Source organism: Malania oleifera, chromosome 6 (genome assembly GCF_029873635.1).
Source record: "Malania oleifera isolate guangnan ecotype guangnan chromosome 6, ASM2987363v1, whole genome shotgun sequence".
NCBI lineage: Eukaryota > Viridiplantae > Streptophyta > Magnoliopsida > Santalales > Ximeniaceae > Malania > Malania oleifera.
In genome coordinates this window covers 110,794,873-110,822,584 of record NC_080422.1, presented here as the reverse complement: position 1 = coordinate 110,822,584, position 27,712 = coordinate 110,794,873, and the positions used below count along the sequence as shown (strand labels likewise).

The 27,712-nt window shown below is 37.4% G+C and overlaps 2 protein-coding genes across 5 annotated transcripts in view; both read left to right on the top strand.

Moving 5' to 3' along the window:
* The first annotated feature begins 550 nt into the window (after window positions 1-550).
* LOC131158869 (reticulon-like protein B21) lies at window positions 551-6,209 on the top strand. The gene is made up of 9 exons (XM_058113795.1): window positions 551-2,391; window positions 2,541-2,594; window positions 2,711-2,813; window positions 2,905-2,979; window positions 3,097-3,247; window positions 3,340-3,409; window positions 3,937-4,002; window positions 5,731-5,853; window positions 5,950-6,209. The coding sequence occupies exons 1-9, from the start codon at window positions 1,233-1,235 to the stop codon at window positions 6,117-6,119; spliced, it is 1,971 nt and encodes a 656-aa protein (XP_057969778.1). The 5' UTR covers window positions 551-1,232; the 3' UTR covers window positions 6,120-6,209.
* An 8,396-nt stretch (window positions 6,210-14,605) lies between these two features.
* The window catches only part of LOC131158868 (RNA polymerase II C-terminal domain phosphatase-like 4), a 66,485-nt gene continuing 53,378 nt past the window's right edge, over window positions 14,606-27,712 (top strand). For 2 of the 4 annotated variants that reach the window (XM_058113794.1, XM_058113791.1), the window contains exons 1-3: window positions 14,606-14,815; window positions 17,458-17,609; window positions 25,955-26,022. In XM_058113794.1, the coding sequence (XP_057969777.1) occupies window positions 17,467-17,609; window positions 25,955-26,022 (211 nt within the window). In that variant the 5' untranslated portion in view covers window positions 14,606-14,815; window positions 17,458-17,466. The remainder of the gene's footprint in view (window positions 14,816-17,457; window positions 17,610-25,954; window positions 26,023-27,712) is intronic. The other 2 variants (XM_058113792.1, XM_058113793.1) reach the window with 2 other exon arrangements.

Here is a 27,712-nt window from a genome sequence, read left to right as displayed (position 1 = left end):
TCTTCATTGGTGCTATTCTACATCATTCTAGGGCAAAAAGTTGGAGTTGTTTGACTCATATTATCTAAAATATTGTCTTATATCACTTTATTAGAATATTATATCCGATGCACATTTTCATAGTACAAGGATTATTTCTTTTTATTTTTTTATTTTTTGAAAGTATAAATTTGTTGTGGTATACTACAACAGATTCCCCAATCACTTCAAAAATTGTAAGAGACTCCTAATACGAGAGTTTAAATCCTAAACTTCTCTAAAGAGAGCCCGAACTTATAGCATTAGATCGAAACTTAAGTTCGACAAAAATTATTATTTTTAATACTATTTTATGATCTAATTTTAGAAATCAAATATAATATTAAAAGTGTAAAAAATATAAGATCATTATCTTCATGAAGTACTATGCTATATCATTGTAGGGCTTCTTGTCATTGACCTTGTAAATCAATACCATACCTTCTAAATCATTTATTTAGAATAAAAGAAAAGAAACCCACAACCTACAGTACCTAATAAACAAAGTATGAGCATATAACTTGATGTATAATTCAATCAAAAGGGTATCATATATTATTCACATTCAATTCTAAGTCCCAAACATATAGGCTATAGCATTGCAGTCTGCTAACCCTACTTCCAAGCCATCTGGTCCCACCCATCCAACTACCCACAGCCGTCCGATCAAACCCATCATCAGAAAGATATCTCAAAGCCAAGAAACCCACATAAACCTCACCCCTCTCTCTGACCCACCAAAGCTTAAAGCTTCAGATCCGGAAAAATCATCAGGGAAGGATAGAGGAAACCTCGTCCTCCTTCTCTCTCTCGCTCAATTTGGCAGTGTTAATATCTGCTTGTGAGAGGGGAAGCTTTTGGGCGCCTCGCGAACAGTATTCACAGAGATCGTTTGATGCAAAGGTTGAGGGAATAAATACCAAAATATACACACCACCCTCAAATCTAAATCATTCAATAAACAATCCATACCCCACAAGGTTTATCTCCACTTTTTATTAATTTACTGGGAAAAAGGGGCGTACCAGATCCTTGTAACACAATCTTCTCTCTCTCTCTCTCTCTCTCTCTCTACTGATTGCAGAGGCACCACAATGCTTTGCTTCACCAACCGCCATTTCTTCAACTCAAAGCTTCAAATCCACTAGCTACTCCGTGCCAGTGCACTCATTAGTCATTAGAGCAGAGAGCGAGGAGGATCTTAAAAGGGGAAGATGGATGTGGGTAGAAGGAGAGGTGCAGCTAGGAATGGTGTCGTGGCAGGGTCGGTTTGGGAGAGCAGAATGAAAATTGATGAAGTGAAAGGTGGGATCAAGGTCTTTAATGGAGAAGAGAATTCTGAAGGTGGGGAAAATGAGGTTAAGGTGCCCAGAAGGTTGAAGCAAGGGCCGGCCGTTGGGGTGAGCGGAAGGAGGAAGACATGGAAATCTGAGAGTTTTGATGGGTTTGAGAGACCCTTAATTCAGATAGCCAAGGGAAAGACTGAGCCACAGAAGAACTGTGATGAACAGTTAAAAGAACTGAGTGCATCTGCCGACGGGATCAAGAAAAGCCCAATTCACAGGAAAACAAGATCTGGGGCAACTAAGGAGCTCAGTGCGTCTGTTGATGATATTGAGAGGAGCCCAATTCAGTTGAGAAAGGTGAGATCTGAGCAGGTGGGCGAATCTGCGAATGAGAAGAAGAATTCAATTCAATTGAGGAAGACAAAATCGGAATCGAATAAGGTTTCCGATGAACAGAAGGATGTTGTCGATGGGTCTGCAGAAGGAATTGAGAAGATCCCAATTGATATTCGGGATACGAAGTCTGAGGAAACCTGCAAGGAGTTTGGTGTGTATGAAGAAAAGGTCATTGCCGGCAGTTTGGGCAATGTGGGTCAGGCCAAGTCACCTCTAGATTTGGTGGTGACTGATGATGTTGATGATAATGGTGATGGCGGTGGTGTTGATGGCGATGAGGAAGATGTAAGGGACCGGGAGGATGAGGATGAGGATGATGAGGAAATTGTGATTGAGGCTGAGAACAAGAGTGTTGATATTAAGGAAATTAATGTTCCAGAACAAGAACAAAAGACCAATGTGCATGAAGAGAAGAAGATTAATCAAATTCATGAAAAACTAGCACCCACCTCTCCAAATTTGAATAAACAGCCTCCTGCCCCTTCTCCTCCTCGTGTTGTTGATCATCCTAAAAAACCCACTCCAGATCTTCCAAATCTTAGAAAGCCATCGTCCCCAAATCTTACGAAGCCATCTATTGCAGAACTTGCGAGGCCATCTCTTCCCAATTTTGCAGACAGAAAGCCATCTCTTCAAAATCTTACAAATCTCAAAAAGCCATCTCTTCCAAATCGTAGAAAAGCTATTCCAAGTAAGTGCCTGTTCTCTTGTTACATATATTATTAATCATTTTTTTTCCCTCAAATACTGATTATGGCTTGTTTGTCGAGTTCTCCCTGTTCTAGTCTTATTGTTGATTTGTTGAATGCATTGGCTGATTTTTATTATTATTATTTTTAGTTCAAGAAGAATTTCATAGAGTCCCCGAAACTCGTAACAAATTACAGAATTTAGGTGAGTTTTCGTTTTTTGATCAAATTGAATTGCTCCTTCTAATCTCTTTGAACTTCTTTTTTGAAATTCTCCCAGTTTTGATATTCATTCATTTTCGATGTTTATTGATTTCTCAGGGGACTTGGTGATGTGGAGGGACGTATCCAAATCAGCACTCATCTTTGGGATCGGTGCATTTATGATTCTTTCATCTTCCTACACCAACGATCTCAACATCAGGTTAGTCATTTTACACTAGGGACAATTAATTTACGTTTTATTTTTTTTATTTTTTTCCATTTTAGTAATCACCTTGTTTTTGATTTTACAGCTTGATTTCTGTAATATCCTATGTGAGTCTGGTCTATCTTGCAGCAATTTTCCTCTTTAAATCTTTTATCTCCAGGTACTCCCTTAAAACCATCACACAAACTAAATAAAAGAAATATATACACACAGCTATATATATTCCATTATCACTTTCTGAATTTTTTTTTCAAACTTTTTATTGCGGAAAAATCAGGGATGCTATAGATATGCATGATTGGGGCCAGGGCTATGTGTTGGGAGAGGAAGAAGCAATTTGGTTACTAAAATTGGTTCTTCCTTACATTAATGAGTTCCTATTGAAGATCAGAAGCCTTTTCTCTGGAGATCCAGCTACTACAATGAAGGTGATTCCCTTATTGTCCCTGTTTACCTTTTCTTCTTGTGCCTTTTTCTTTACCCATAAATTACTAAGCTCCATAGCGTGCGACAATGGTAGTTGGCAGTGCTGCTCTTTGTTTTGGCTCGGTGTGGCAGCTCAATAACTATTTGGAAGATGGTCAAATTGGGTAAGTTCAATAGTCCCAAAATTTTCTTTTTCTTTTATTTTGTAGTTTTTACTTTTATTTTTGGGTGGGTGGGTTGAGAAACAAATTTTTTTTTTTTTTTTTCAAAAATCTTATGACATGCATAGAGTAATGGACACATTATGTAAGTTTGTAAGATATCCATTTATTCTATATGCCTCTATTTGTATGAAAACTTTGTAGTGAAGTCTTATTTTATGGACTGCCATGAAGTATGTTTATTACCCCCTCAACAGCAATTTAACTTTCTTAATGCTGTTGAATTTGCATACTGTTAATCAAAAATTGAATGCAAAAGCTAGCCATGACTAATCAGGATCACTTTGCATGATGTGCTTTTTCTGTCAAATCAAGGCATCACTTTTTTAAAAATAATTAGTCATATTATCTGCTTATACAATGCACTTTTTTTCTCGGTGCCCAAACAGGCAATAAAGTTAAATTTTCCAATCATTGGGTCCATCCCTTTTTTTTTCTTGCTGACACTTCTTTTTTGTTAATTCTTTCAGGCTTTTTTGGAGCTTTTACCATTCCAAAAGTCTATTCTTCATACTCCACCCAGCTAACAGGATATGGTAAAATTTTTGTTTCACTTACATAAATTGGGGGAGAATGATACATAGAGTACACTTAATTTGTTTAATTCTAGTGTTAGACCATTCTTTAGCACTCATTGGTTGCATTAGATATTCTTAATATTGAGAAAACACAGCGGTCCCTCAGCTTACGTAATATTGAAATGTTTGGTCAAGTGCAGCATTTTCATCTAAAGAACCACCACAGCGGCTCTTTTTTATGATCTGTTGATGATGTCTTGGTGGAACTAATTTATGGGGGCCCATAAAATACATAAATGTCTCAGGTTTCAAATATCCCCATCAAGCTTTCATTACCCCAAATTTGATTATGATAATGATCATTTTCTGGTCTCCACAGTAGTATCAAAAAAAATTTCTGGTCTTACAACAATCTTAATGGCACATAGAAGACGACTTCCATGGATCACATGGATGAGAAGAGAGAGCCCTTCGTTGTTGTGTTACTGTGTGCCCACAAGAGTGGAATTTCTTTCTATTAAGTGCTAGCTGGCCTAGAGTGACAGGATAGGGCCCATGGTCATGTGGGGTCACTATGTTTCCTCTTATTATTTTCAACTTTCATTTTGGTAAGCCATCCAGTGGTTTCAACTTCTAACGGGCATGAGTAGGTCCAGTCTAGCTTCAACAGTGCTCTAGTTAGATGCCCCATCTAGGTAGAAATGATCTGGTACGGTAACTAATTTTAACAAGCCCAATAACAGGACCATAGTTAATGATGGGAGTGGAGACTGATTTATATGCTGTATATTGTGTATTTGTATTTCTTGTAATTTTCCATTGTGGAAGCCAGCCTTAGTGATCCGACTGTGCCTAGTAGAAGGGTCGTTGCTCAACAGATAAAAATTACCCCGGGGGTAACAGGCTGATATTCCCTAGGATCTCACATTGACAGGAAGGTTTGAAATCTTCTTTGCTGCCTGGGGTTGTAGTATGTTCCAAGGGTTGGGCTTGTTAACCCATTAAAGCAGTATTTGAGCTGGGTTCAGAATGTTGCGAGACAGTTCGGTCCATATCCAGTGTGAGCATTAGTGCATTGAGAGGACCTTTCTCTATTAACCATATTTCAGTGAGGAATTTTTCACACCTTTTACTGGGAAAATTAAAAAAGGAAAGATGAAGAAAATTTTCACACTGGAAGCAGGTGACTTGCCCAAATTAATGGCAGGCATGTAGTAGAAACTTAGAATCTAAATCAATGAAGTTGTGATCACTTAAAATTATTCTCAATTATGAGACGGTTATTTGTGATTTTATACCTTTTTTGTTCATGTGAGCTTGCTGCTCTGCAAATATGTACTGCTTATGTTAAACATTCTTGTGACATGAACTTTTGATAGCCTTAAAATCTTACACAAGCCAGAACTTGGAAGGCAATGCTCATCTCTTAGGTGGTCTACAAAACACTTGATTTTACCAATGGCACCACAGCCTGCAATTTTATTTTATTTTTCCTTTGGGAAATTAGAAGTCCTTTGGTTTGAGACACCTTGATGAGATTTGTCATGAACAATGATTTTGTGAACTTTTCATGACAGAGTTATAAACTTTGGAATGGTGAAAGCCTTTGTTTGAAGACCATTATATGGTTGCAATTTCTTCCTTTTTTAAGGCATTTACGAGTTATGACACCATATCATGACTTGAGTTTGCAATTCCTACTTCAATGCTTATTATGTGTTCTATCTAAGTGTGCCCTATGCATAGGTGAATTTTGGATTCGACGCTTTCAAGATGCTTGGGAGTCATGCTCGCACAAAAAAGCTGTGGCAGGTGCCATCTTCACTGTGGTATGGAATCTATCTTCAGTTGTTGCTCGAATTTGGGCAGGTGAGGACACTGATCACCAATATTGTGTACATAATTCAGGAAAATCATTAGTAAATTTGCACTGGTTTCTTTAATATAACCGTTACTGCCCTGCAGTGTTTGTGCTGTTTGTGGCTGTTCGATATTACCAGCAGTCTTTAGTTAGGGATGATTGGGTCGAGGACGAAGCAGGAGCTGAAAATTCATGGCAAGCACAATTTGGTGGACAAAGACAGGGGCATGGTCCTACCATAGTTGAAATTAAGAAAGAAAAGAAGGGATCCTAGGAATTTTGGCATCACATTATCTAACAATGTTTCCCACATGCATGCATATGTAATATGAAATGATATAAATGCTCTGTTCTTTTCTTCAAATCATATTCTTTTCTTCTTTATTTTTATTTTCTTTCTTCTCTTTTCCCTCATTGTATATATGAACTTGGTGACAGTATATCTCAACTAATACTAATACAAACCTTGGGTTCAGCCTGAAGGCCAATAATATTTCCCAATACATTAAAAAAAAAAAATCTGTTTTGTATCCTAATTACCAGAAGTGATAATATTTTTTGACTCTCTCTGCTCTGTTTTATAAAGTTATTAATTGTTTTTGCTACATAGAGTGGGCATATCCATTTTCCCCCTCTTTTTCTATTGGAGTTTCGAGGGTTTTGTTCAAGAAAAATAAAATAAAATATATTTATTTATTATAGTTTTTTTTTCTATTTTAAATATTATTAAAAGTAAAAATTTATTTTGATATGATTGAAAATAAAAATCAAATGTTAATGATGTGTAAAATTAGAGTTTCATTCATAATTGTTGCATATTTTATTTTCTTTCTTTTCTTAATATTTTTGTAAGTTTCAAATGGGGCACTAAGTTTGTATTGTTCTAATATCCATGTTTTCAAAAATATATAATTGCATTGCATAGCAACATTACATAATGCATCCCAACAATGAAAATCAAATTTGTAACCTAGGCAATCATTACTCGAAACTAGAGTGATAGACCGGTGATTAGATAGGTTTTCTTTCAAATGGGGTGTCGTAAAGCAAGTGATTTGTCGATTTAAAAAGTCATTAATTCTTATTCCATGCCCAATTATATGTTATTTGTATCATTTTTTTTTGGCTAAAGTCACTTTTTCACATTCTTCAATGCTAAAGATGGTTCTCTTGAATATCTTTCTATGGGCTTATGTATGAATGCACCACTTGGGCCTTGTAAATAAACAAACACCAAGAGTCTCTTTACAAAAAGTGAGACGTGACTCATTCATTCTAAGAAAGATGGTTTTGGAAAGGGTTAATTGGGTGAAACATTTGCAGTAAATTGCTTACAAGAGAGATCCAAATCTCAATTTTTGAGCCTTATGCATAAACTTAATTTCTTAAATAGTTGACAGACTAGTTTGAGAAAGACTTTATACCTTTTATTATTGTATTTCTTTTTCATATGATAAATACAAAAATTGTGTTACAAAAAATTTAAAACTATCCAACATTGTGTTTTCCTTTTCACTTCAATACCCATTTGTTCATTCGTGAGCTATCAAATACCTAAGCTACTCCAGCTATCGTTGCAATAGCCCAAGCACACTTGTGATGAGAGTTTTGTATCTTGAGATGTTTGTTGTTGTCAATCTTCTAAAGTAAAAATTGGTCTTTATTTTTTTTTTTGGGGGGGGGGGGGGGGGGAGGGTGTCCAAACTGCCTTTTAAGATGTATATAAGCATACCTCAATTATTGCTCATTGCTAGTGCTAAACCAATGAAACTTTACTTTGATTACCATTAAGGCATTTCTTGTTAACCCCAAGATTTATACTTACAACTAATTTTTTTTTTATCACTTTAAGGAATTTCTTGAGATTCAAAACCTCTCTAGTAGTAGGAATGACTTTTCCTTGAGATTGTTGGTATAACATGCTCCTTTATTTGAGCCCAAAACAAAGAAACATTCCAAGAACTTTGACAAGCTGCTATTGTTGTAGGTACATATAAACAAATTCTATAGGGACATTATCCTCAAGGCCACACACAATTACCTCTTCAAGTATCTATATATATATATAAGAGGAAATATGAGAAACTGTGAACAAAAAATACATGGTGGAAGATGTTGGAATTTAAAAAGTTCACAATTGGAAAACATCTTGTAGAAAAGCAGTTCGGTGATAAGGATGTGTAATTTCAAATCAATGAGTACAAATTTCTTCGAGATCAAAGCATCAACTCTTGTAGTTTTAGCAGTTTAGTGATAAGGATGTGTAATTTCAAATCAATGAGCACAAATTTCTTCGAGATCAAAGCATCAAGTTATAGAAGCTTGGTGCCATTTTTTTTTTTATTTTAATAATAGAGTTTTGACACTCGTGTTTAATCGATAAGTTGTTGAAATAGTGGAGTAACTACAAGCAAAAACCAAAGCCCATGAAGTAAATGCCATTAAAAGACAAAATTGTGCACAACATCATTGAAGATGGGAACAAAACCAAATTAAGGATGCAAAATTTAAAAGGCTGTCCATGAAAATGAACATCTTGGAAGGCAAGTCCAAGCTGAATGAAAGCACCAACAAAAAATAAAAATGGCTTGATAGAGGCCTATAATCACCAGCCGAGCATGTTCGAGGCATTATGCTTGTCTGTGACTACTTGTCTTGTGCATTTGGGATGGATTTCCATCATGTAAATATTAGTGTAGGATTATCTATCAAAGATAGTTTTTCCCTAGACTAAAAAAGGGAGTATGACTTCTCGGTCCTATTGATGTTTCCTAGTGTCAGAGTGAGAATAGTATAAAAAACTCTTTAGGGGATAGTGAGTGTTCAACATGAAAAACTCACTAACTATTTTAAATGTATTTAGTCTACTTTCCTCCCTCGCTAGACACGCACTATTAACAAAGGTGGTGATAATGAATTACATTACTTCAATGTTTACTACTTAAGTATCATTGCTTTCATAAGTTGCTTGTTGCTTCCCCTTATATTTGCTTGAATGACAATGAAATTGTTTCGTTGGTGAATTGTGGTAAACGTTAGGTTGGCTAGTTAAACAATAGTACTTAGCTAACGTCGCACGGTCCTTTCACAAAGGTGTGAAATATTCTGCCCATGACACTTGGTATCGTAGCTCGGTTATTTGCTTCATGAATTCGGTTGCCTTTGTTGTGGGATCAGTACAACTTTGGTAAATGACCATGACCAATGCCCAAAGAATCAATGTGCTAGAAGCACAAGCTAAGACGACAACCAACAATGTGGTCATATATAGATGACCCAACTGACATAACGTGTTCATGAATTTGAGGGATCACAAAAGCATCAACGAAGTTCAATGGTGGAAATGTCAAAGGACTTTCACCATACCGTGGAGACCTTGCAAGCTCAGATAACTGATTTGATTGCAAAGGTTAATGTGATGGTTCTTACTATGGGAAACTTTAACACTCCATGGTTTAGAAAAAGCAAAAACTAGAACCCTGGACGTATGGGGGGTGCTTATGATGGCAAGGAGTTGGAGAACTTATTGCCTGATATGGAGGAGTACTTTTGTGTTTTGAGAACGGACTCGTAATAGATGAAAGTCAATACTGCGTCTATGTAATTGGTTGGTGATGCCAAATTGTGGTGGCGTACTAAGTATAGTGAAATTCAGAATGGACATTGTGCAGTTGATTGTCGGGTAGAATCGAAGAGAAAGCTCAAGGCCAAATTCTTTCCATAGAATATTGAGTACAATGCTAGGAAGGAGCTAAGAGACCTCAAGCATACTAGGTCCATCAGGGAATACGTGAAGCAATTTTATACCTTGATGTTGGATATTAGGGACATGTCAGAAAAGGAGAAGCTATTATATTTTCATGAGGAGTTGAAACCGTGGACAAAGACAAAACTTAATATACAAAGAGTTCAAGACTTATCTACTGCATAAATTGACACGGAACACTTAATTGGCTACATTGGTGATAATACTGATTTTTCCAAAAAGAGTGGCGTAGGTGGAAACAACAGAAATTTTTTCAAGAAGGACAAACCCAAAAGTGGGGGAGCTGACAGTAAGGTGTCAACTTCAAAAGAATCTTCATTGTTTCAAGGGTTCAGCACACCCAATGGAAAGGGTAAAATTTCATGCTACTTGTGTCAATTGTCAATGCCCTTGTAGAGTTACCGAGTGCCATCACAAGTCAGCACTCAATGCCTTATAGGCCATCACGGAGGGGGAGATTGGAGAGTGATAAGGACGAGGAGGATACCCTGAGGATGGTTCCAATGTGGCTAGTGAACGCATTGGAAAAGCAAGCGAAAGCACCCAAAGCTACACAAGTGAAAGGATTGATGTTAGTGGACTTAAGAATCAATGGGAAGAGTAGTAGTGCTATGATGGATACTTGGGCTACTCATAATTTTGTTTCATTGACAGAACTAGGAAGACTCAACTTATCCTTGAAGAATGATTTAAAATGCATGAAAACAGTGAATTCTATAATCCAGCCTACTTTGAGAGTAGCCAAGCAAGTGACGGTGAAGCTTAGGCAGTGGGCGGGTCATGCAAATTTCACAGCAGTGTCGTTGGATGACTTTTAAATCATTGTGGAAAATGAATTCTTGAGGGAGACTAAGGTAGTGTTGATGCCTTTTTCTAGTTCCTTGTGTCTGATGGGAGATTGCCCTTACATGGTGCAAGCTGTTGCAAAGAAAGGAGACAATGAGAAGTTTATTTCGGTGCAACTCAGGAAGGGATCAAGAAGGGGTGAATAGACATGTCTAGCCACACTGGTGGTAGATGAAGAAATAGGCCAAAAGCTAGTGCCTATGACAATCCAAGCTGTTTTGGATGAGTATAAGGAGGTGATGCTAGATAAGCTGCCTTATAACTTGCTTTCATGTCGTAGTGTGAAGCATGAGATCGAGTTGTTCTCATAAGTGAAGCCACCTACTAAGGGGTTATATCAAATGGTGCCTCTAAGGCTAGTAGAGTTGAGAAAACAACTTTATGATTTTCTGAAAGCGGGATATATTTGCCTTTCCAAAATATTTTTCGGAGCACCAGTGTTGTTTCAGAGGAAACGTGATGGGAGCATGCTGATGTGTATAAACTACAACGCGCTCAACAACGTAACAGTGCACAAGAAGTATCCTATTCTGTTTATTACTGATCTGTTTGTTTAATTGAGTCATGCCAAGTACTTCACTAAACTTGACTTGAGGTCAGACTATTATCAAGTGATAATCCCTAACGGGGATGAGTCAAAGACAACTTCTGTGACACTGTATGGGGCATAAGAGTTCTTGGTGATGCCATTCGGATTGACAAATGTGTCAGTGAAATTTTGTACCTTGATAAACCAGGTGTTTCATGAGTACCTAGACAAGTTTGTCATGGTGTATTTGAATGATGTTGTTGTCTATAGTTCCACTTTATATGAACATAAAGAGCATCTACGGAAGGTGTTCGATAGGCTTAAGGAGAACAGTCCATATGTGAAGAAATAGAAGCGCTCTTTCGCTCAATGGAGCGTCAAATTCCTTGGTCATGCGATAAAGTAAGGTCATATTAGGATGGATATGGAGAAGATGAAAGTTATGTAAGAATGGAAGATCCCAACGTCGACAGTGAAAGAGCTGCGTTCCTTTTTTGGTTTTGCCAACTTTTATAGGAAGTTTGTGGAGGGGTACTCAAGCAGGTTGTTCCTTGAACTAAACTACTAAATAAGGGTCAGAGATGGAACTGTACAGAGAAGTGTGAGGGAGCCTTTGATGACTTAAAGGTACTTCTCTTTCGGATATCATGAAACCCTTCGAGGTACAAACATATGCATCATACTACGCCCTTGGGGGAGTCTTGTTATAAGAAGGACATCCGATTGCGTATGAGAGTCGTAATCTCAGTGAAGCAGAATGGAAGTTCACAACTCAGGAAAAGGAGATGCTAGCGATGATATATTATCGCCGCGTGTGGAGGTATTAACTACTTGGGTCAAGGTTAGTGGTGAAAACAGATAACTCAGGTGTTAGCCACTTCTTTTCACAACCAAAGTTGTCACCCAAGCAGGGTTAATGGCAAGAATTCTTAGTAGAATTGAATTTCTCATTTGAGCACAAGGTGGGGTGGATGAACCAAGTTGCTGATGGATTGAGTAAAAAAGTTGAGCTGGCGGCTTTATAGATGGCAACATATTTGACAGTGAGTACCCTTACCACGACGATGCGAGAGCACATCAAGGATAATTTAGCTAAAGATCCAGTTGCACATACCTTTATGAAGTTGATGGAAAAGGGGAAAACACGTCAGTTCTGGATGGAAGACAAATTGTTGATGACCCATTCCAGCCAACTCTTTGTGTCATGAGATGGAGATCTAAGGGAGATACTACCGAGAGAGTGTCATGATACCATGTGGGCCAAATATCCAAGATGGAAGTGCACTTCAGAATTACTGAAGTAGATGAACTATTGGCCTCACATGCATGATGATGTGGTTGATTATACCTAACCTTGTCTCACCTACCTACAAGACATGTTGGAGCCAAAGAAGATTATAGGGCTAGTGGAGCCCCTATAAGTGCCATCCATATCATTGGAAAATGTCTCACTGAACTTTATCACCAACCTGCCCAGAGTGAGATATGCAGGGTCTATACTTGTGGTTATAGACATGTTTTCGAATTACGGTACGTTTGTACCTGCACTGAAGTACCATTTGGAAAATGAGACAACAAAACTATTCTTCAAGAATATTGTGAAGTATTGGAGTGTTCCCCAAGATATTGTTAATGACCAAGACTTAAGATTCACCGACAACTTCTGGACATAACTTCTCAGAATCCTTGGTTCACAACTTGACATCTCTTTGAGTTACTATGCACAGGCATACGGATAGACAAAGAGATTCAACGAGCTACTAGAAGAGTACTCGCATCATTTCGTCAACACCAACTAAAAGAATTGGGTGCAAAAAATATTGGATTAGAGTTATTGATTTGGTTCAGTTATGTTTCAATACCCTAAAGAGCTTAACAACTAAAAAAAGTCCTTCTGAGCATGTTATAGGCCCAACAACCGCTATTACCTAGCACAGTGGATGAGTCGTATATAGGAAAAAGTCCTAGAGTGTATATCTTCACCAAAGAATGGAGACAAAATGCATAGATTGCTTGAGCCTACATGGAGAAAGCCTCTAAGTTGATGAAGAAGTTGACAAATTAGGGAAGAAGACCGCAACACTTCAACGTAGGTGACTTGGTGCTTGTTACGCTTAATCCTGGATAGGTCAAGTCACTACAAGGATGGAACAGGATACAACTTTGTATATATGAAGGTCCAGTCTCCAACTTGGTTAAGAAGACCTTTTACAAAATTGACCATCCGACTTGGATGAAAGTGCATACTATGTTTCACGTTAGTTGCCTTAAGTCGTTTAGGGTCGACATTGAAGATCCAATCAGAAGTCAGTAAACCATAGTATAATTAAAGATAGTGCAACCTGACATACGAGAAGTTAAAAACATCCTTGCAGACAGAGAGTTCACATCCTCAAAGAAGAAATGACATAAGTTCTTAGTGAAGTGGAAAGGCCTTGGCGACGAAGGAATCAACTAGGTTTTTGCAGAAGATATACAACCATTCGTGGACAAAGTTGAAGTGTAGCTAGCATCAAATTCTATGAGAATGTCGACCACATAAGTGGGGAAGCGTCACGAGCTGAGCTTGTTCAGGGCATTATACTTGTTTGTGATCGTTTGTCTCGTGCGTTTGGGATGAGTTTCCATCATGTAAATGCATTAGGGTTATTTTTTAGAGATAGTTTTTTTCTTATACTAAAAAGGGGAGTACGACTCCTCAATCATATTAATGTTTTCTAGTACCAAAGTGAGAATAGTATAGAAAGCTCCCGAGGGGAGGGTGAGTGTTCATTAACTTGTAAAACTCACTAGCTACTGTGAACATATTTAGCTTACATGCCTCCTTCGCTGGACACACATTATTAACTGAGGTGGTGATAATGAATAATGTTACTTCATTGTTTACTGCTTTAGTGCCATTGCTTTTATAAGTTGCTTATTGCTTTCGCTTATATTTGCTTGAATGACAATGAAAGTATTTCATTGGTGAATTGTGGCAAATGCTAGATTAATTAGTTAAAAAAGAGTGTTGTAGCTAGCGCCGTACGATCCTTTCACAAAGGCATGAAATATTCGACCCATGACACCTACACACTTGAGTACAAGGTAAAGACAATTCAAATATAAATGCTAAATTCAAATATTTTTAAATTATTTTGTTAAGAATAAATCAAAAAGCATTTGTACAATTAAGTAAATTATATATTTATTACAATAATATATGGTCTAAGGTGCATAATTATTGTACCCTTTTAACAATGAAGCACATTCACAAAATCCGTAATTGACACGTAAATCAACTATATGTTTGATTTAGAAATTATCATAAATTATTTAATTTAACTTTTTACACATTCATGATGGAATCTCAACATGCACACACTACTAGTTAGCAAAGTGCCATATATTTGACTAAATAAAAATGTGTAATTACTTCTCGAGTTAAAATAAGAAATGAAAAAATCCATTTACAATTTGTTTTTGTTATATTTTATAATATAATATTTATATTAACTTTCTATTAACTTATTTAAATTTAAATAAAATTTTCAAATAAATTTAAAATACAATTGCCTTGTTTTTTTTTTTTTTTTTGAGTAAATTTAAAATAAAAGAAAAATAAGTGCGTTTTTTCATTGTTCATTTCCCCTCTCCTTCGCGGTATCAATCCCGCTCCCCCCCCTCCTCTCTCTCTCTCTCTCCGTTTAGCATAATCAAGGGTCATCGCCGGCGTGTTCTGAAGCTACGGCGGCCAACGATCTAGGCCGACGACGAGTTAGAGAAGGCATTCGGCGACATCGGACGTTTTAGCTAGGCATCCGGCGACGTCCTCTTTCCGCGACAGCAGGTGCCGCCTCCCTCCTCTCTGTATCACACACCCACACTCATACACATATTACCTAATATAGTAATATACCTGATCCCTTTATCAATGTTGGATTCAATGTTGCTTTCTGTGTGTTTCGAGCTCGCTGTCACTATTTTAATGCTTAGGTGTATAAAATCACTGCCCAATGTAGAAATGTTGGTAATGACACATTTTGTAGATAATCTTCTTGTTGATAGAATTGGAGCTATGTTGAAACTAGCAAGGAAAATCAAATACGGTAAACAAGAAGTCCTTAAGGCCTCAGAAAATATTAGGAAAAGGAAATAAAAATATAATGTAAACCTCATTTTCATGTTTGGTTATGAAAGAAACTTAAAAAGAAAATAAAAAATATATAAACAAAAATTTGGTCTTGCACATCATTACTATTTTGTTTTTTAAAATTTTTAGTCATATTAAAGTAAATTTTCATTTTTGATAGTATTTAATAGAGAAGGAAAATATAAGATTTCCTCCTTATTTTCCTTTCATTTTATTTTCCCACATAAAATCCTTGATTCAAACGGACCCTAAACATAAAAGAGAAAAAAAGAAAAAAATCAATATCCCTGTAATAATGCCACTCCGTAACGGTTAACATCCTGAAAAAACAGTCCTTGCAATGGGGAACTTTTCAGGAAATGGTTGCTGAATTCTTTGGGAAACTTTTCTTGCATTTTTTGTTTTGTTTTGTTTTGTTTTTGTTTTTGTTTTTTTTTGAGTTTTTGATCTGGGATTTTTTCATTATAACATGGTAGTTGCATGGTGAAAGTTTCCTCTAAAAAATTAAGGCTTTTATTTGGTTGGTTGTTCTTAATGAAGTTAACTAACAATGAGTAGGCATTATCCCAGGTATGTGTGTTCTTTGTTTTGGTAGTTCTGAATCTGCCTCTCATTTCGTTTTGCATTGCATTGTTCCCTCTCTTTGTTTTATTGGAGGATTTGGAGCAGTCTTTTTGGTTTTATGGGGGAACTCTGGCCTGATGGGTTTGTCTGGAGTTAGTGGAGGATATGCTAGCCATTTTTTATGGAGTTGGTGGGAGATATGCCGTATGGAGTCAGTGGAGGTTGTTTTTCTTCGTTTTCTTCTGAGGACTCCTTATTCTCCTGTTTTCTACATTTTTTTTTTCTATTAATAATATTTTTTTTTTTTGATAAAAAAAATCCTAAAAACAGTAGCCCTTAAAACAGGCTGCAGTATAAACGCAACAAGAAGCCAAGTACTGCACTTCGTCCCAAAAAAGGTTCTTTCATATCCTCTTTCAAAAAAAAAAAAAAAAAAAATTCCAGCATTCCTTTCCTACCAAATTCCACACAAAACAGCACAAAGAGCTACCTCCAGAGCCTCTCCACATCCTTACTGTTCCCAAGGCCAAATCCAATAGAAGAAATACTCAAAAGCTCCTCCACTGACTTTGGGCATGCTCACACTTCACCAAGAATTCACAATACACATGCAAATGAACAGTGTAGAGACACATATGAAGCATCCTCAGAGCTACTCCCACACATGGGATTCATATTGTTAAACAAAGCTTTAGAAGGCCTCCTACAATTCAGTAGGTTGTTGGTGTTAACTGTATTAAGGTTCACCAGCCAAACAAACACCTTTATTTTGTAAATCAATTTTAATTTTTTTAACCTCCTTTCAAATGGATGAAGAAGCTGTTTTCCTTTTCATTTTTTATTTTTCAAATTGCATTCTTATGATAGGCTGAGCTAATTCACTCATTCATGCCATGAAAAATTTTGTTTGGAAATTTTATTTTAAAATCATTATGATGCGTGAGCTTATTCAACATCACTGATATATATATATATATATATATATATATATATCATTATGAATATAATATTCCTGATGTTTTTCCTATTGAATTAAACGATGCTACAGCCCTATTTTTGCATTGAGTTTTTCATTTTTGTTTGAGTATCGTCTGATTTTGGTTGGATAACTTTTGTGGCAAATGAACAATGAAATATCAGGGTGGTGGTTTCTGGTTTTGTTAATGCAAGATCAACTCTGCAGGAGTTCACTTTGGCAAAACATGAGCTCTTAAATTTCAATAGACAAGCTGATATTAAATTTCAAAAATGAGGATTTTTGCCATGGTTGATTTCGTATTACTTAAGCTTGAACTGTCCCAATCTCCAGTAAAATATGGCCCTTTCTCATTGATGGGATGCTAACAAGAGAATGCTAATTTTGTTTGGTTAAGATGGTTTGGACACATGCAATGTAGGCCAAATAGCATATCAGCGAGAATAAGTGAACTAATTAGTATTAGTGGCAGTAGGAGGGAGATGGCTAGGCCTAGAATAACTTGGGCTAAGTGAGTATGGATTTGATAGCCTCCATTTGTTGGAGGATATTTCCTTAGATAGTGCAAAAGGGCAGAAAATGATTCATTTGTCTGACCCCACCTAGTGGGACTTAAGGCTTGGCTACTGTTGTTGTTTTCTGCATTGTTATTTTGCTTTGAATTCACATGTATATTTCCTTGTGCATATTTTTATGTCCATCCATGAATGTCGAAAGTGTATTCAAGTGGATTTATCCTCCTTTCTATGTACTTCTTTCCCCTATATACTAATGTATTTTCTTTTTCTATATAAAAAAGAATTTTCAGATGAGTCTTGTGACTGATTCACCCGTGAACTCATCAAGCAGTGATGACTTTGCGGCATTGCTTGACGCCGAGTTGGATTCTAGTTCATCTGAACCATCACCGGACCAAGAAGTCGAGGATGATTTTGACCATGAAATTGAGAGGTTCGTTCAAAATTGCCAAGTTATTTCAATTGTTGGATCAATGTATGAACTGTTCTTTTGAAATCATAATTTTTTTGAACTTAGCTATCTTGAAGATTTAAGCTTAGTCTTGGATTTGTAGGAAGGTTATTGTTTGTGAAATTTTATGTATCCACATATTCAACAAGCTTTATGCATGTTTCGTCCCATCAAATTTCTTTTATTAAAAAAAATAAAAATTGTGCACTTTTGATATGGCTTGGCTTACTAGCGTTTATAATTTGCTTGACACATTCAATGCAGTGATGCTGGGGTGCTTTGGGTCTTTGGTGTCTTACTCCGTGTTTGCTGGGAAGGGAATTGGAAGGAAGAGAAAAAGGTGGAAGGAAAACTTGATTTGATATTTTGGAAAATTAAGGAGGGAAGCAAATGGATGGGAATGGCCTTACTATTCCAATACTGATTCTTCCAAATTGGGAGGAAAATTGTAGCAAGGGTTTTGGGAGGATCTTAGCGTGGGATGGTGGGAGGTTTCATTAAAGGCTTTGGTGCCTCATCTTTTTCGATTATCTTCTGTTCATAATGCACCAATTATATCCTTTTATTATTCGTAGGGGAGGCTCTATTTCTTGGGATTTCCACTTGGAGTCTCAATGAAAGAGAGGTTGATGAAATCATTACTTTGTTGAGAATTTTGGATTCTTTTGTTCCTCAAACAAGGAGTGAGGTGAAGGTTTGTCTAGGGGATTTCATCTGGTTCATTTCCTTTCAAATCTTTCTTCCTTCATTTACTGAGGTCTTCAACCCTTTGTTTTTCTTCCTTTGTATCATGTCATTTGGAAGACTAAGGTTCTTTTCAAGGTAAGGGTCTTCATCTGGACTTTGAGTCTTAATAGGAGTAGTATGAATGACTTGTAACAGGTGAAGACCCTATAAGGCCATCAACCAAGAGATTTGCATGATCTGCCTAGTGTCTAATACTCTAAAGAGACTACTACACGGCCCTTTCTATATTGGGTGGCGTGACTACTTTGGAATACTCTTTTCTCTTGTTTTGGTGAAGTGTGGGTGGTCTCTTGAAGTTTTGATGATTTCTTGTTGGTGGGATTTTGGGTTTTGGGAAAAGTCAAAAGGGGAAGGGTTTAGGGACATGCGCTGCATGCTATCTTTGGACTTTGTGGCTAGAGTGAAATACCATAATTTTCAATGCTCGAACAAATTCTTTCCACTTGTTATGGGATAGAGTTGTCTTCCATGCTTTTTTTGGGGAACATTCTTTGGATATCTTCTTGGGGGATTTTGCTGTTTGATCTCAGGATTGGAGGGTAGCATTATTGTAAGTGCTTTTAGGTGATTTCTCGAGGATGTCTTGCCCTTCATATATTGTACTTTTGCTTGTTTTCTTGATTGAATTTTTTATTATCTAAAAACATTGGGAGGAAAATGGGTTGAAAGGAACTTGCCTATTAGTTTTAGTGCTAATCATTTTCTTTCCTTCCATTTTCCTTTGTTTAACCCAACAACAACTGGAAAATACACTTTTTTGTGATAATAAAAGAAAGTGTATAGATTAAGGGGACAATAAATATTTCCCATAAAAAAAAAGAAAATACAAAAAAAGAAAAAACAATTGAAAGATAAAAAAATAAAGCAAAAAGAGTAATTAACCAAGAAAACCCCTTTTCAATCCCTTTCCATTGTAATTCACTGGCACTTAGGATTTGCTAGCTCCCATTGACCCTTCTTAGCGTTGTACTTAACCCAACGAAACGCACTTCCATTCCTCCAGCATCACACTTTTTTAAATCCAATTTATCCAATATCTCTTGGGCTTCTAACTCCTTCCTAGGAATCACCTCGACTGGTGTTGGTAAAATTTCATCATTGCACTACTAGTTATTATGCAATTTATTGTTTTCAAAAATAGAAATCCTCTCCAATCCTTCCAGCGTGGTTGGATGAACATAAGATTGGTCCATGGGATCATCGCAGGAATCAGAAACATAACCATTGGCCCACTTTCTTTCCTCCCTTTTCTCCTTTGCACCTTTTGAGCCTTAAAAATATCAGTAAAGGACTCAATCATATTGTGCATTTTAAGATCTCCATATAGTACCCAATCATATCATGCATTTTACTCACAGGTCGCTCCAAATTCTATTTGGGTGAAAGAAATTCCAAATTCTTGTGTTTAACATATAATTTTATTTACAGTAGTTGAAGGCCCTATTATGTTGTTCATGTTTGTGATATGAATACTCAAGATACAAACAATTTAATGGTGTGGCAAAAGAAATTAACTATTTGCTTAAATGTGCTGATATACAACATTTGATTTTGAGACAATTCTGATGCTACAGTCCATAACCCAAAAGATGGTGTTGCTAAAATTATATCAAGTTTTGAAGAGGCAGTAGAAATTGGTGCAGGAAAAAATAAAAAATAAGAAGCTGGGTTTGGGGAGAAATCTGTTGATCGTCGTTTAACACCAATAGATTTGATGGAAATAAGGTTTATGCTCATAGAGGGCGGGTTGTATGGGTGCTGAAATGAAGAAATATTTTGAAGAAAAGAAAGAAATTTCGGGTGAGTCAATACCAAAGTTACTAAGGAGAAATTCTAAAGGAGAGTTTAGTATTGTGGAAGACCCTAGTGCTAAGAAGGCTGGATGTAGTAATGAGATTAGTAAAGAAAAAATGGTAAAGAAATGGGGGTATTTTTCAGATTCCGAGAGTGAATATATTATTGGGTTTGACTGTGGTGGAGGGTTGCTATTGGATGAAATTCGGTACATTTCTGATTCCTGCGATGAAATAGGGGATTTATCGTATGTTCATCCTCCCCCATTGGAGGGTTTGTAGGGAGTTTTTATTTTTGATAATGATGGGTTGGTGAACGAGATTCAGTATAGGGATGGAATTCTGCCTACACCCATGGTGGAGATTCCCAAGAAGGATTGGAAGCACAAAATCCTTTGGATAAAATGGTTTTTAAAATTGAGTGACGTTGGAGGAAATGAAGTGCATATGGATTGTGGTAAAAGTCGAAAGTGAAGGGACAAAGGGAATTAGCAAATTTGAAAAGCGCAGTAAACTATGAGGGAAAGGGTTTGAAAAGAGGATTCCTTGGCTAAATTATCTAGTTTTATTTTGTGAGCATTGTTTTTGTTTTTTTTTTTCCCTTTTTTTTCCTTTCTTTGTATCATGTTTCTTTTCTGCTAGACTCCTTTCCATTGCATGGTTGTGCCTTCTCATTACCCAATATACCTTCTTTCGTTATAATTTTTTAATAAGGGGTTGTATCGAGATGTGTGTAATTTAATGGTGGAGTGGCTGTATTGGAAACCAGTAGTGGAAGATGTGGCTAAGTGGTTGGAGAGACCATTTTATTTGGGGGAAATTGGGTGGGTAGTGTTTGATATAGATAGAGACAAAGCACTGGGTCCAAACATATTCACAATGGCTTTCTTTTAGGACAACTGGAAAGTGTTAAAAGAGGATGTCTTGAATTTTTTTGAAGAACTTATAAGAGTGAAGAGGTGTGCAAGAGCATGAATTCTACTTTCATTGCTCTGATGTAGTATTAGCAAGCACCACACTCAACCTATTAGTTGAAACCTTAGTAATAATCTTGTACACACTAGGAACAAGATTAATAGGTCTAAAATCCTCTGCCTTAATAGATCTACATTTTTAGGCACCAAAGCTATAAAGGAGTAGTTAATACTTTTGGTTAAAGTTCTGTTCCCAAAGAATTCAGTAAAAAATTTCAACAAATCACTCTTAGGGATCATTTGGAACCATTTATGTAGAAGTACTTTTCAGAAAAAAAGTGCTGAATTTAAAACAACCTCCCTACAATCTTGGGAAAGAGCGATGTTGAAGCCATCTGGACTTGCCGCTTTATCCCTTTTACTCCTCCTCAAAAGGTCTCTCTAGCCAGCACTTTTGATCACCGGTAATAGTATGCCAATCCAGCTCCTCTAGCATTTTTCTACAATTATCAACCTCCGAACTCAAATTTGGAAAAAAATTAGTGATTGCGGAAGCAATCTGACAAAGGTCATTAGAAACCCTCTCATCTCCCATATCTAACCCCCAAATCAAACTCTTATTCCTCTTACCGTTGGCTAGCATATGAAAAAAAAGGAGTTACAATCACTATCTTTTACCCATTTAAGTTTGGTCTTTTGTCTCCAACTCCTTAATTCCTGGAAAATAACCTCTCCCAACTCATTCTTCAAGGAAACTCTCCTACTCTCCTGGCCAACTGAAAGGCTAACCTCCTACTCCTTCCTATTCAAGGATTCCAACTCACCCATAATTCTCGTCTTTCTTATTCTAACATATCCCCAAACTCCTCCTTATTGTGGGGGTGGAGTGACAGAAGTTTTGAGAATTCAAGAGAAGGTCATGGCGAGACAAGCCGATTATCATTGCTATAGGTGTCAAGTGGAAGTGCAATGATGCATGCAATTGAGGCATCCTAACAGACCAGTAGACTTGAACCTACTTTCGGCTTATTCTTCAAACGTTTCAATTCAATTTTCACATTAACCTAAAACCTTTCCACTCCCTATCCATTCCTCTCTCCACGACTCCCTAACCCGAGTTTTGAAAGTTGCATGGTCCAGCCACATAATTTTGAACCTAAAAGGAGTAGGCCCCCATGCTACCTTATTAGATTCTAACAAAATAGGGAAGTGGTCAGATGTGGTCCTAGGGAGAGTACTATGGGTAAGGTTCAGAAACTCGCCTCCCATTCCCTACAAAACAGAAACCTATTCAATCTACTGCCCACCGCTCTTGCTCCCACTATGGATCAAGTAAAAGAGGCGTTCTCCTAGGGGATATCTCTCAAACCACAGTCCCTAATCAAAGAATCAGAGTTCTGCATACTAGATAAAACTCCCCCCTTTCTTCTCTCTAGAAAATATCACCACATTAAAATCGCCTCCAACGATCCATCTAGGGCAGCAGAAACCATAAACGAAGTACAATTCTTCATGGAAGGAGCTTCTGAGAGTTGGTCGCAAAGGTCCATAAATTGAGGAACCCTTTCCCCCCCCCCCCCCCCCTTTTCTCACTTTGAAAGGCATGGAAAAGGGAGGAAAAAGCTTCCAGTGTGTCAACTTTGGAAACATTCTGAGAGTCCCACATGACGAGGATGCCACAGGAGGTGCAATGTGAGGGCAAAAATTTCCAATCCCAACTACCCCCCCCCCCCCCCCCCCCCCCCCCCCCCCCCAAAAAAAAAATCTGCTAACAACCCCCTAGTCTACTAGTTCTAGCTTAGTTTGCTGGATGACGACTATGTCTGGGGGATACTTTACCAAAATTTCCTCAATCAGGTTCCTCTTCCTGCCCCCCCACCCAAACTTCCAACATTCCAACTATCCTCATAATTTGACATGTTTCCCTCCTTTCTCTGCCCCTTTACCGCCATCGTAATTAATCGAGACCAAGTTTTTAAGCTTCTTTTGAACTTTTTTTTTTTTTCCTACTCACACGTCCTAGGGCTCAAATCCACACTGACCAAATGCCTATTAGTGTCAAGTAACTCCAAGCTGAGGCCCTCAAGGAATTTTTGTGGGTTTCTGTTGTGTTTCTCACTGTCCTCAAAGCTTAAACCCACAGCCCTCCAATCTACTGGAATCTTCCCTATGACATACAGTTTCAGAAGAAAGAAAGTGTTGATTAGGAAGAGGAAGAATTTCTTTACTAGTGAAAGATGTATCAAGACCCTTTGAGAGAGAATCACCCTTGCCAGACTCACCCCCCAAACCAAAAGAAGGAATAACTAGATTACTAGAAGAAGGGGAAATATTAAGCCTAAGGCTAGGTTCAGAAGACAAATGCCCCTCATTATTTAATGCTAACACATGATTAGGATTTTTATTGATAAAATTTATACCTTCTTGAGCAATACCGAGATCGGATGAAGACAATCTCTCTCTGATTCTTGTGGTATCATCTCTGAACTACTGCTTTCACGCTGCCCTGACCCCTCAAACCCTCTGATGTCGCTTCAAAGAGCTGTTTTAAACCCTCCTCATCTGCATGTTCAAGGTCAGTTCTCACCTGATCGACCAATAATTTCATTTCAGATTCAAAAATGTTGCCCAAATCTTCTTCTGAGTCGTAGGACCGATCATCTTCAAATTCCCCCTCGTCCCATCGTTATCTCTTCTCTTGGCACTGGGAAGAAAGGGGAGACCTGGTTGCAATTTTCAATTTGGTCCCTGTTGATTACAGTCTGGTCCCTGCTGGTTATGAGGAACTCTGCTTCCTCAAGGACCTTTTGGTCATTGCCATCCAAAGGGCTTCCTTGATTCCCTGAACTCCAACCAACCAAATTACCTGAGCTTGCAGATTCTTTATTTGCTCTTCCTACCTCAGCTGCAAGCCCTACATGTGTACATGCTGAATTTCTTGAGTTGGAGTCCTATCAGCATCCCATATTGGGCCGGTGCACTGTTTTTTAATAACCCATGTGCCTTTTGTTTTTTAGGCCCATATGAGTAGGGACTTTGAGTTTCTGGCCCAGCCTTGTCCATAACAGAACAATTCCTTTCTTTCCTGCTACCTTCTTGAAAAATTTGGAGTTCCTGTAAGGAAAAAAGTCTCCCCAATTCCTGAGGCTTCGAACGGTTGCCTTTCCTGATTCATTCCCCTTCTTTGAAACTTCTTTGGTTACATCGGCAAAGGAGATATTGAGCATAATTCTCTGTAAAACGCTTCTTCTCTCTGCACTTTCCTCTGACCTAACATTCATTGAGCCACAGTTGGCACATCTCCAGCTACCAAGGTTAGTTTCACTGTGTTTGTTCTTGGGCAAAGAGAGTTCCAGCAAAGCAGCAAAGGTGGCTTCCACCCACTTTTCTGGATTGCTTTGGGGACTTATACTACATTGATTTTTCCATTATTCTTCTTCTTCAAACACATGTATCTACCTCTGCCATTTTCTAAAATCTGGAGACTCGCTTTGCTGCTTGCTTTACTGAAAATAAGTCTCCTACGACCTCCTTTGCTCCCTCTACTAGCTTGACATATCACCCTGTCAGTTTTGTAGTCCATACAAGCTCCTCTTTCTCCGTCTCAACAGAGGAGACATATTTCTCTGCAAATTTTGTGATATGGTACGTTGAGGAGGCTAAAATAACTAAACATACTGCCTTCCTTTCAATTTTGCAAGTTGCAAAGCCTCCTGTCTTTGTTGCCATGACAAATTAGCGATGGGGTTCAGGTGCAAACAGAAAATTGGGGAGGCATTCTAGGAGGGTGAAAGTGATCCGAGTATAAAAAGGCCTGCAGAACTAGGTGGGTGAGGTTGTTCTGATGGTAATCGAGGGTTTCAGAATGTTTCGAGGTCCAAGATATGTTGGGGATGATGATCTTATGATCGTCAAGGGTTACCAGAATGCTTGCTCATCATGGGAAGGTTTCAAAGGTGCTCACCTAATAAAGGAAGAATGATGCAGCTCTGATGCTGGTTGGAATATCTGAAGCTTGTTGGCTGGTTCTAGGTTTTGTGATTGAGTTGATTTCAGGTCAGTGACGAAATAATCAGCAAGGCTGAACGAGTCAATATTAGAGGGTGGCTGATCATGAGGGGAAGGCTTTAGGAGAAAGGGGTTTAGGAGAGAGGGAGAGGGGAAGGTCGCCATGGTCGAGTTGTCATAGAAAGGCTCGGGTAGTGTTGCCATGCTTGCATAATTGCAATCTACATCTTACTCCTGACTGCAATATGTCGACCACATGGGTGGAGTTTTTTTTTTTTTGTAAGAGATTTGAGAGTTGGGATCATAATTATCTGAAAAAGGTTAAGAACTTTGAATCTGTGAGAGTATTTTGGAGCATGGTGTTCAATAACATGATTTCTAGTGATTGAACTTTCAACTAAATATTTTCCATGATTTTTTTTTTTCCTAGTAAATATGGGCTGTCATTACATATTTTTTACTCATTACTTATCTATTTCACCAAATAAGCTCTCTTTTAAATTTGAAAGCACCTGGACCTTTCTTAAATATTTAAGTGTGATTACAGAGTAGGCATTTTTTTTTTGGTATCTGGTGAGATTAGTTGGCTTTATTTGCTTAATCTTGTTTTTTTTTTTATTGAATTAGTTTCCTTTTTCTTTTCCTTTGTTTTTTTTTTCTTTTAAAGATTTGTCATCCTCTTTGCAGATTCTTTTATCTTAATAATTTTCTTTTGAGGGTTTAATTGTGGGAATAGTCATCTCTACAAGTTTGTTGATGATGCATTAGAGATTTGGAGGAAGTTTAACTAGACACAACAATTCTATAGTATTGTCAAATATTTGATGTTCAAAATATCTCTGATGTTCTCTTAATTGGATCTCAGGATTAAAAGGCGCAAACTTGAGTTGGACAGCTCAGATGAACCACAAGGTTCAACTCCCATGAATCTAGGTACATATTTGATTTTCTAGCACTAGTCAGACTTTGTTTTGGGGCTGGAAACTGTTGATTGAGACAACTATTGTTTATTAATTTTAGGTTGATTACTGTTCTTGCTAACGTCTCCTTCTCATCCTTATTACATTATTGTCATTATAATTCTCATGGATTAAATACGTGTTAGAATTGGTGTATTCCAAAGAGGGGGGGTGAATTGGGTATTTAAAAATTTTCTCCTAGGTCAATTCAGATTCCACAAACAGTATTACACAAACCTAGGGTCTTTTTATATAATCATAAATCCAATCAAATATTCAAACAATTAAACACAAACATTCAAGTGCTGAAATTTAAATTGTGGAAATTAAAAACAGGCACAAGAAATGTTATCGGGTTTGACTAATACTGCCTACGTCCCCGCCTCAAGCTAACAAGTAAGAGGATTCCATTATGGCTCGCTTAATGGGTGGAGCGACGCCTAATACAACACCTTACCAGGATGGTGCACCAAGTTCTCTTAACCGAGTCTGAGACTATCCACAGGGCTAGTCACCCTCTTCCGACCATATGTCGGGAATACAATAGATAATCAAATATTTGGTACAACAATGAATGCTTCTATAACAAGCAGATGCCTACAACAATAAGCATAATGCCCTCACGTATGATATGAATACAAGCTCAGTGTGAGTATGGTGTTTTTCTTAATATAATCTTTGAGTAAAAAAGTGTATGATGAGTGCTTAAAGATTTTATGCCCAAATAAGAAATTTCTCCAAAAATATTTTCCTCAATAAGGTGCTGGAGAATCTAGGGTTTATGGTTCAAAAATATTTTCTCAAGTACAAGCAAATGAGCCTTTGAATCTTGCAATGGATGTGCAAGATTCACAAGCAAATAATATTAACTCCCAAGAATATTTATCAAATGAAATATGTGGGAGAAACTTGAATAATACTCTCAAAATAGGATATGAAAGATAAATGCACTATGAGAGTAAATATATTTCTGTTTTGTAAAACAAATGCCCAAGATAAATAAAACTCTCTCTTGAAAATGATTTTCAAAGTAATAACAAAGAGATGATGAAAAAATAAGCTTAGAAAGATGAAAATATGATATGAAAATTTGAGAGGATTTTCTATCTAATCATTTGCTAATTTTGAGTTATGAGGGCCTTTATATAGACTTGGGTGAAAATATGACCGTTGGGGGATACAAGGGGTATTTTTAAAAATGTTTAATTATGTTTAATGAAAAATAACCCTGTTTAACCACGGTAAAAATTTTGCCAACCCGAGAGGTTCGGTTGACCATATTGTTATGTTCAGTCGACCATGTTAATTTTGAATTACGGATTTGGTCGACTGTCTCAGGGCGATTTTGGAACCCTTCGTGCGTTTGGTCGACCAAGACAAAGTTCGGTTGACCATCTTTGAGGTTTGGTCGACCAAGGCAGTTTTGAACTAATGGTTCGGTTGACCAAGTTGTTGGGGGTAAGACACGTGTTAGTTCGGTCGACTGTGGAAGACGCGTTCATTTTAGAATGGTCGACCGAGCGAAGTCAATATGTTGACTTCTGGTCAGTTTGGTCGATCGAGGCATTTATATTGTCAAGGGTTCGGTCGACCGAAGCTTTGATTTTGGTCAACTTTCTCAGTTCGGTCGACCAACGTCAAATGACCTTGCGATGGTCAGTCAA